Raw genomic sequence first — 10,245 nt, forward strand, 5'->3', positions numbered from 1 at the left:
AAGAAAAAGGGACCAGCAGTTAGCATAATGGCTATGTCACTGGACTCCCATGTAGTCGACTGCGGTTCGAGTCCCAGACCTGGTGACTTAAACTCACGCCAGGCGCATATGCGTGTGTGCCCTAGATCCCGAGAGGAGAATGGAGAAGGGATTGCAGCGTGGCCATCCTCCCTGGGGGGTGATTTCTCGCTTTCTCTCTCTGTCTTTCTGGCGAGCACATGCGCCCTATGGCAAAAACCTCTCAAAAAAAAAAAAAAAAAAGAAAGAAAGAAAGAAAGAAAGAAAGAAAACTTCTTGTGCAACAGTAGGGCCCTGGAAAATGTAGGGGAGTACTTTTCTTTTTTTAATTAGGTTTTTGCTCACCAGAGAGACAGAGAGAAAGAAGGTGAAAAACCACCCCCTCCCAGGGGGGGTGCAATCCCCTTCCTTCATTCTCCTCCTGGAATTTTGGGCACACATGCATCTGGCATGATTTTCAAGGAACCATGGTCATTCATGTGGGAATATAGCACCTTAACTACCATGCCACCTGCTGGCCTCAGGAGTAGTATTTTCTTGTTTTTTGGTTTTTTCTTTTTTTAAATAAAGGGTATCTTTCTTGGGAAACTTTACACTGGCTTCTTGACCTGCAAGTGTTACTTTAAAAACTCTTTCTGACTTGGGGTCCCTTCATTAGTACTTCAAACTCCAAAGTCCCTGCCATGTCCTTCTGTCCTTCTACCCCAGTGATCAAGCCAGGCCTGGCCCACAAGGTCTGTGGTCTTCACAACTGTTCAAACTCCCATCTCCCACATAACCAGGAGAATAATAAAATCTATACACTCAGGAGTCATGCCAAAAGGGGTTCAGATTCTCTCTTCACTGACATAACCAATATTTTCTTTGTTTGAAGGAAAAAAAAAGGGAGTTTTCTCAACTAAAGTGCACAGGTAATTCTCACCGTCCCTCTTCACCCTTGTGTCAAATGGCCCACTACTATGCCTGGAAACTTGCTACCAGCCACAGATGCCTTGAAGATAAGTAGGGGGCAGGGTTCCCAGCCCTCCTTCCCTGACTATTCATCCCTCTGAACTATGTGAAGGGCTCTCTACAGTATCAAACCAGAGCCCTCCCCCCAGCCACCTCCCCTGAAAGTCTACTCAGCAACTCCAGGTGGGCCTGGAATTGAGATTTTTAATCTTGTTTTTTTATTTGTTTGTTTGTTTGTTTTTGAGAGGTTTTTGCTATAGGGCGTGAGTGCTCACCAGAAAGAGAGACAGAAAGCAAGAAATCAACCCCCCGGGGGGAAGGCCACGCCACAATCCCTCCTCCTCTATTCTCCTCTCGGGGACTTGGGCACGCACGCACATGCACCCAGTGTGAGTTTAAGCCACTGGGTTTGGGACTCGAACCATGGTCGATCACATGGGAGTCCAGCGACATAGCCATTACACCAACTGCTGGTCCCTTTTTTTTTTTTAATTTTTTTAATCTCTTTTTTTTGAATTGAGATTTTTAACAATTGTGATTTAGGGGGATCCAGGTGATTCAGATGATCAGGTGAGTTTGGGAAAGCTGCCTGAGACCAACCACCTGGAAATCAGCCACTAGTGCCATCCTAGGTCGGCAACACCAGAGGGCAAATACTCCCTGGGTGGGCAGAGAGGCCGTCCAGGGTGCAGAGGCTTTCTAGGGCTGTGCTGATGTTGTCCTCCACCCTCTGCTGTCCCTGACCTGAGCAATGTGACCTGCCCACATGTGCACCTGCCCACACTCACTACTCTGGTCCTGCTTGCCCCCACGCTCACCCCAGCCAGCCCAACACACCCTGGGCCTGGGGTCTCGGTCTGGAGTGACTTCTTCAGAGCCCACTCCTGGCTGTGGAGGGATTTTCGAGAAATGCTCACAAGCTTCTGGCAGAAACATCTTTTGGGACCTGGCTGAAAAAAAAAAAAAAAAGCCCTCAGCAGGACCTTCCCTGGAATGTTCTCTCACCGGGCCACATCCACAGCCCTTGCTTACAGCTCACCCTCTCTTCTCCATGGGTCCAACTAATTCCTGTCCAGCCTGACAGTCTCTGAGCAAGCACAGGATCCTGGATAGGCCCCAATGGCTTGCCGCGCCTGGAGGCCCACAGCCGGGGCTGGACAATGGCAGTGAGCGCCGTGGGCGTGCTTGGCTCAGTGGAACAACCCGGCAGGCACAAGCACAAAGCCTCTCAGCTGCCAGGCTGAAAGCCAGGGTATCACACTGAGCCGGGCCACCTACGCTGGGTCAGTGATTTCAGCCCGGGGTGCAAAAGCCAGAGGGATTAACGCCTGCCTCCTGTCCTGCTGCCCCTGAACACTCTGGTCATTGTCTATGTGTAGCCGCAGCCAGGGAACAATGGGGAATCTGGAGATGAGAGTGGCATCCCCAAAGGGGGAAATGGATTTGCTTAGAGCTCACTGGCAGGTCCTGAAGCCAAACAGATGTTTATATTCACCTGGCAAACAGCTACCTGAATGTGTCCATGTGCCAGGCACTGGAGAGAACAGCAGTAAACACGGAGAAGGGCCTGCCCCTGCTGAGCTAGAAGTCACCAAGGCAATTTCAGAGTGATCGGGCACTCCAGGGACCGGGGAGGAGGGGCCCTATGCAGGTCAGCAAGAGCTGCTCTGGCGGGTGTGAGGTCGTGCCCAGCCCTCAGTGATGACTAAGGAACCGTGCATGGAAAGAGGGCAGTGCATCCAGGCAGTGGTCACGGCAGAAAACAAGCTCAGCAAGTTCAAGGCAGAGAAGTGGGCCAGGACAGCCTCGGTACTGGAGTGCAGGAACCGAGCTGGAAGGAGGGACCAGGAGGAAGAAGCCCCAGCTCCACTGCGCTGCCAAACTGTCAGCACACTAAATCCACGAGGTTTACTACAGGAGGAGCGCTCCTGTCACCCATCATCAGTGGCCTCCCAACAACCGCAAACTCTCTGAGGGGAGGAAACTGGCCCTCTCCCTCTGCCTCCTGCACAAGATCTAGGAAACCTAGCTGGGTCTCCTCTCCTAAAGGGCCCGGTGGTAGCACATGTGACAGCTGACTGTTCCTCCCCGACTGGCCTCCCCCAAGCTGCCTCTGCTTCACTCTTCCATCCCACGGCTCAGAGCCAGGCCTGGAAGAGAGGGAACTGGTTTGGGCCGGCCTGGTGCAGGGCTGTCTATAATTACCCACTCGCTTCGCTCTCTCTCCCTCCCAAGGCGGAGGAAGCAGTCTCAGGTCTCCCAGGCATAGCCACCAACCTCCAGCGACTGCCATATGGAGGGGGTGATGCTGCCAGGAATGCACAGACGCCTGGTGGGGCCTGGGCCAGGGGGCTCTGCAGGGCAGAGTCTCTGCCTCCTTTTCCACTTCCTCCATCCCCTGGGCACTTCCTGGCTCCCAGAAATGTGCTATCTGCCCACATCTACCCACAGGTCCTGAAGCACCTCAAAAGGCAGGGCAGATGGAGCAACTTCTCATTTGGGGTCCTAGACGCTCTCCCCCCATCCCTCTTAAGTCCACAGCCTAGGACTTTTTAAGTCAAGGGCTCTGTCTGTGAAGTCCATGCCCTCGACAAGAGGGACCTAGCGGTTGGCCTGTCCTTACCGGCTCTATGCTGGGGCTGTCATCGTTCTGCCTGCACTATGGCTGCCTGCCCAGCAGTACCCCCCTCAAGGCGCTGACAGTGCCACTTGAGAGCCCTCTGGGATTACCCCTGCCTCCCAGAGGAAGCTGGAGGGTAAGGAAGACCTAGCCCAGGAAGTAGCTGGGTTGGAAAAGGGCCTGGGGACCCAGTCCTGCTCCTGCCTCTAATTCACTTGATGTCCAAGAGCTCTCTGGAAAACAAGGCTGGTGGCAGATGAGGGGCCTGCCTACACCACCCCTCCACTGGACAGCAGGCCCCTACCCTGCTCAGGTTTCCTTGAAGGACAAGTGCACTGCTCTCCGCAGCTGCTGAGCTTCCTGGCAAGGAAGCTTACACCTGCCCCCACTGAGCCCACGGTACAGTCCACCAGGCAGGCGGCAGGCTAGAAAAAGCAAAGGCTGCCTGGGTGAGCGTTACCCTCGCACAGGGCGGGCGGCCACCACCCTTGCTACGCCACTGACTGCACCGGAGCTGAAGGCTCCTACCCGTAACACCTGCGAGTGGTGAGCCTCTCACTGCCCTGGGATCTGCATGGAGCTGCACTGCACCTACTGGGGTCCGAGTGCCCCACGGCAGGACCCAGACACCATTCTGCCATCCTTTCTCCCCTCTGCGTGTGCACAGGCCCTGGTAACAATGCCACTAGAATGATGCCATACTAACTGCCCTGCTCTGAAACCACCAGGACCCTCTTGTGACCCACCTATATGAGCAAGGCAAGTAGAAAGAGAACTGACTTTGGAGTGGAGAGACTTGGGCTAAAATTCATTCCAGGCACTTTCTAAGTGTGCGACCTTAGGCTAGTCATTCTTGAGCCTGTTTCTTGACCTGTAAAACAGAGACCAAGAACCTGACCGTGGAGGAGCTTACATTAGACTTGATTAATTTAGAAGATTAGTTGTGAAGATCAGAGATGACAATACTCAACACTGGGCACAGACAGTGACACAGACTAGGTGCTCAAGGGGTTAGTATCGTGTAAGGAAGAAGCAACACACCCAAAGGGGCATCACCCATTCAAAAATGGTGGTACCAGCAATGGGCTTAATGTCTATGTTGCTGGACTGCCACGTAGTCAACCGCAGTTCGTGTCCTGGACCCGGTGGCTTAAACTCATGCCAGGCACATGTGTGTGTGTGCCCAAGATCCCAAGAGGAGAATGGAGGAGAAGGGATTGCGGCGTGGCCATCCCCCCTTGGGGGGAGATTTCTCGCTTTCTGTCTCTCTCTCTCTGTCTGTCTGGCAAGTGCACGTGCCCTATAGGGAAAAACTCCCCCCCCCCCAAAAAAAAGGTAATCAGAGGGGCCAGCAGATGGCATTATGGCTACATCACTGGACTTCCATGTAGTTGACTGTGGTTCGAGTCCTGGACCCAGAGGCTTAAAACACACCAGGCGCATATACACACGTGCCCAGAATCTCAAGAGGAGAATGGAGGAGAAGGGACTGTAGAGCGACCATTCTCCCTGGGGGGGAAGGGGTGACATCTCAGTTTCTGTCTTTCTGGCGAGCACACACACCCTATAGCAAAAATCTCTTTAAAAAATAGTAAAAAAGGAAAAAGAAACGAGAATCACAGAGTCATTGGTCAGAAAAATTGCTGACCATAGTCAGACAGGCCTGGATTCAAACACCAGCTCCCAACTCACTGACTCGGTTTATTCATCCATACCGGGGAAGAAGACTGCACGCCTCGCAGGGCTACTGGAAACGTGTGTTTTCACAGGCAGTGCCCACAGTGTGCCTGGGTGCATGCCTGCCATGACTCAAGGGCACAGCAACTGAGGGCATCACAGTACTCAGGCCCCACAGAGCAGATTCTCCCAGCGTGGGCTTGTCTCCTCTCCTCCAGGTTAGCTCTGGTCGCAGCCTTCGGCATCCGCAGAGCCTGGGCTTCCGCCGCCTCCCCTCGCCTGACACTGACAGTACTTACTTGTGGCCCACTGCCCTCCCTCAGGGCCTGAACCCCCCTGCCCCCAAAGCCCCCGGCCTGGATGCTACTGTTTCTCTTACTGATGCCCCTCTGTACCCACAGGGTACACTTCACAGCCACAAATGAAGTGTTTCCTTTTCATAAAAGACATCTGGAAAGACCTTTGCTTCTCGGTAACCCCACCCCGCCAGTACATGTGACAGGGGACTGTTCCTCCCAGATCAGGACCAGGCAGCAGAGCCCCGTGCTAGAGAAAGCCAGGAGTACTGGATTCCCCAGAAGCCTCGTGTGCCCTCAGGACAGACGGCTGAGACTGTCGCCAAGGTTGGGGTTGTGGATATTGGCAGTCGTCAGGCACCGTGATTTGGAAATGGCCCCAGGGGCTGCTGCATGCTCTGCACATGGGCAGTGGTCTGGAGCCAGGCCAGAAGCTGTGCCCACACCAGGCTCGGCTAAGACCGTGGATGGGCCCTGTCCAGGGTGGGGCCCCATCCCGGCCCTGGCAGCAAGTCCTCCCTCACAAAAGCCTGCCCTCTAGGGATCCCACTACCTACAGGCATTCAAACAGGAACTGATTTGTCAACATCTGCCTGTGTATAGAACACCGTCACCTCTCCTTCTCCGGCGCCTCCAGCTCAACCTCTAGTGACAACACCTAATGATTAGGACAGCGTGCACTTAAGGAGCCAGGTCTTGTGCTCTCACTGCCCTCTGCACACCCTCTCATTTGCACCTTAGAACAAGGACCATAGGGGGACCAGACAGTGTAATGGTTATGTCGCTGAACTCCCACGTAGTCAATCGCAGTTCGAGTCCTGGACCCGGCAACTTAAACTCATGCTGGGCATGTGTGCATGTGTGTCCAAGATCCTGAAAGGAGAATAGAGAAGAGATTGCAGTGTGGCCATCCCCCCAGGGGGTGATTTCTTGCTTTCTGTCTCTTAAAAACAGAACAAACAAACAAAAACAGAAGGAGGATCCTACGAAGCAAAGTTTACTAGGATTTTCAATGAATAGATAAAGGAACTTCCTGTTCACATTAGTACCTGAGAGAAAACCAGTTTTTATTCTGTATTTTTGGGGGTCAGTTGGGAGTTGTTAGGGATGAAAAAAAGTCCCACGGAACAGAACTGCCATTCAGAACCTACACATTCCCAAAGGATAGAAAAAGACGTCTCTGGATTCGTGAGGCACAGCCAGGAGGAGGGACAGGAGCACCCTGACTTGCCCCGTCCTTTCTCACCCCGTCCTCTCTCGCTCTCTGTCTCACTGGGCAATCTCCATCTTTTTGCTTCCAGAGCAGAGGTCTGGGCCACTCCCCAGCCCACTATCACCCCCACCGCCAAAGGGAGGGACAGGGACAAGTTGATCTTCCACTAACCAGTTGGTGCCACTGCCTTCACTGGCTGCTGGCTCGTCTGGCAGCCCAGGAGTAATGAGGCGCTAAGGAGCCTGTCCTGCAAAGATGGCAAACCAGCACAAGCAGCCAGACGGTGGGCAGAGAGGACTGGACAGAGGTGGACGTCCCGGCCCAAGGCAGGGCTCTCCTACTTGGCCCTTTGGTCACAAGCACAGACCTCTCAATTTGGGAAGGTTTCCAGAGCTGGAGAGAGATGCACCAGGGAAAAGCTGAGCCCCAACGGTCCCTTCTCGAGTCCCCAGAAGCCACAAAGGGCCTTGGGTACAGGTTAACACAGGTGACCCCAGATCCAGCAGGGAGGAGCTGTCTTCTGGTACACACAGGCCAGCCAGGCCACTTCCCACCATTCCTTCTCTTGGAGTGGGACGGGACCAGGATGAATGCACCTGCTCTTTTTTCAGTGTCCAGGGAGACTGCCATGGGGGTGAGAGCAGTTAGAAGGTGGCAGCTCCCCAAGACAGCTAGTTTGCCAGCATCCTGCCTGAAGGTAAAAGGTGTCAGAAACGGGCACAGGCCTCAGGAGAAATGACTGTGGCAGGGCAGAGCGGCAGTGGTAGGGGCTTTACGACCACCCAGGCCTGGGTTTGAAGGCCCCCTCTTACTGTGGGTCTGGATGGACAAGTGGACTTCCGTATGCCTCCCTCTCTCTACTTCCCCAGGGTTTTCAGAGGACTAAATAGGAGAGCGCAGGCTAAGTGCCTGGCCTTGGTGACTCAGTCAGAGCGAGCATCGAACACACAAGCACTCTCCACTAGCACTGCTGTTCCTACCACTGCCTCCTGTCTGCACTCCCCGACACCAGCTGCTGGACGCCAGCTGCTGCGGCCCTTCTCACAAAGCAAACCTGGGCTCCTTGCCCCAGGACTGGGTTGCACTAAAATCTTCAGTGGTCTCCAGCACCCCTGTCAGTCTCCTCTTTGTCCAGCCTCACCTTCCCCCTCTGCCCACTCTAACGTCGTGATCTAACATGGAACTCCCTGTCAGATTAACCCGTATATGGCAGGGCCAGTAGGTGGCATGGTGGTTGGGTCCTGGACTCCCACATGGCCAACTACAGTTCGAGTCCCAGATCTGGTGGCTTGGTTTCTCTCTCTCTGGTGAGCACACACGCCCTATAACAAATTTTTTAAATAATTAATAAAATTAAATAGACCTTAAAAAAAAAAAAAACCCTTCATAAGGTACCTGCAGACCTTTATTCTGCTTAGAGTGCTGCCCTCCACCAGAAAACACCCCCAGGGTCCTGTTCATCCCCCAGATGGAGGCCTTGCCCCTAAGATGCCATCCCTGATCCCTCTGAATTGTGGTTCCTCCCTCATTCCAGGTAGAATCTCCCTTTGTGCTAGACCTTTGTACTGTCTCCGCTCAGAAAACCCCTCAAGTCCTGGGGTTCCTTGGGGGCTCAACTCACTTGTCACCTGGACCCTATTTACCAGAAAACCTTGATGGGCGTGGCTTAGCATTGCCCCAGGGTCCAACCTGAAACAACGAGGGGCCACTCCTTCCATGGTGTCCCATCTCCTTGCACTGACAGATCCATTCACTTAGAGTCTTATCAACCTCTGCAGCTCCAAAGGGCCTTCTCCTTGCCCAGGCCCCCCTCCAAAGTGCCCTTTCAGCCTCAGACAGATTCACCATCTGCCTCTCTGGACTGCCCCCCACCACCGGTCCTTCCTCTCTACAAACTCCCGGGCCTCCCCGGATCCTCCTCTCAGTCTCAACAGCCTCCCCTGGAACTGCTCAGGTCCCTCCTTCAGCACAGCCTCCCCAGTCTTCCTGGGCTCCCTCCTGCTTCTGCCCCTTTCCCCAACCCGACAATGTCCGCACGGAGCCCTGGCCTAGTCTCTTCCAGCTCCTCTCCCCCTCCTGTCTCTTAGGATTCCTTGTCTCTCCTTCCTCTGACCCTTCCCAGGCCCCACCCCTAGGGCTCTCACCTGGATCCCTATCAGCCCTGTACCCCCCAAACCTGCTTCTCCTGGGTAGTGGCATTAACACAGCCAACACCTGAGTGTGAACTCAATTCTAAGCACGTCACACACTCTCATTTGACACTAAACACAATCCCAGAGGAAGGCTTTGCTTGTGACCCCCTTTATCAGGGAAACTGAATCACCACCTACCCAAAGTCACCAAGGAGGCAGCAGAGCCTCATTCCAAACCTGGGCTTCTGACACTAAGCCACTAAGCTTCTTCAAAGGATAGCAGGTTTTTATGAGATGACACATTTTAGGTGAAATGTCTACCCCAAGATAGGCCTCTTCCCAGCATGCCAGAGCCACTGCCTTCAGACCCCCCACCCACTCCTGAGGGACCTCCTGCTGGTCGAGCCAGCTTCGTCACCCCAACCCCTTAGTCTCCAGCCTCCCAGGTCCTGCTCATCACCCCAGACCTGCTCGGGCCATCTCAACTCATCCCTGTTCCCAGGGCCTCACTGGCAGCAGGTGCCCACACTTCAGCCCCGCGGCCAGTCTCAGAGCCCTCACCCTGGCACCCAGGGCCCGCGGAAACCCACGGCCGCGGGCCTTGTAAAGGTCGGGCTCTCGGGCAGGAGTCCTCAGCCCAGACCCCATCACCGGTACGCGATCCTTCAAACAGGTCCTCGGAGAGCTCGGAGAGGCTCTCCCCGGCTCCGTCAGTGCCCACGGGCCGGTCCCCTCCAAGGCCTCAGACCATATTCCTCTGGCCCCTCGGCCCGTCTTCAGCCGCGGTTCCCTTCCCCGCCTCGGTGTCCGTGTCTTCCGCCCAGGTCCCTTCGGCCATCTCAACCCATCTCCTCCACCCGTGCTGCCACGGCCCGGGCCCTCTGGCCTTCGGCCTGTGTCCCCTCCGCGGTCCGAGACCGCATCCCCCTCGAGCCCGGAATCCCCTCCGTGCCCACAGCCCGGGACCTTCGTGCCCACCCCGCCGCCTCAGGCCACGACTCCTGCGTCCTCTCAGCCTCAGTTCCGGCCGACCTCTCGGCCGGGTTCTTACCCGAACAGGCCGGAGAAGAAGGACTGCGAGTTCTTCACTTTGCGCTCCGCCTCAGCCAGCAGCGCCATCGCCTCCGCTTCCTTCCCGGAGTTGTCCATGGCGGCCGCAGAGGTATTCAGCACACCGCCCGACCCGGGCCCTGGGAGGACTCAGCCACCGCCGGGCCGCGGTACACAGGTCGGGGTAGCTTAGCGGCTTGCGTTGACGTCGCACCGGCGCGCGCCGCCTGCCAACCGGCACGAGGGCCGCACTGACCAATCAGTTGCCTCGGAGCGCGGCCCCTGCCC

At 55.3% G+C, this 10,245-nt stretch overlaps 1 protein-coding gene across 2 annotated transcripts in view; it reads right to left on the reverse strand.

Moving 5' to 3' along the window:
• The window catches only part of NAPA (NSF attachment protein alpha), a 24,900-nt gene extending 14,718 nt beyond the window's left edge, over positions 1–10,182 (reverse strand). Inside the window, exons 1-2 of one of the 2 annotated variants that reach the window (XM_027767121.1) lie at positions 9,959–10,090; positions 1,807–1,919 (exon numbers count right to left, since the gene is read on the reverse strand). Coding sequence is in view for 1 of the 2 variants with exons in the window: in XM_006142125.3 (XP_006142187.1) it covers positions 9,959–10,056 (98 nt within the window). In the remaining variant the exon portion in view is untranslated. Of the gene's footprint in view, positions 1–1,806; positions 1,920–9,958 lie in introns of both variants that reach the window. The other variant, XM_006142125.3, reaches the window with a different exon arrangement.
• Between the last annotated feature and the right edge of the window lie 63 nt (positions 10,183–10,245).

The sequence above is a fragment of the Tupaia chinensis genome, unplaced genomic scaffold (genome assembly GCF_000334495.1).
Source record: "Tupaia chinensis unplaced genomic scaffold, TupChi_1.0 Scaffold000067_1, whole genome shotgun sequence".
NCBI lineage: Eukaryota > Metazoa > Chordata > Mammalia > Scandentia > Tupaiidae > Tupaia > Tupaia belangeri.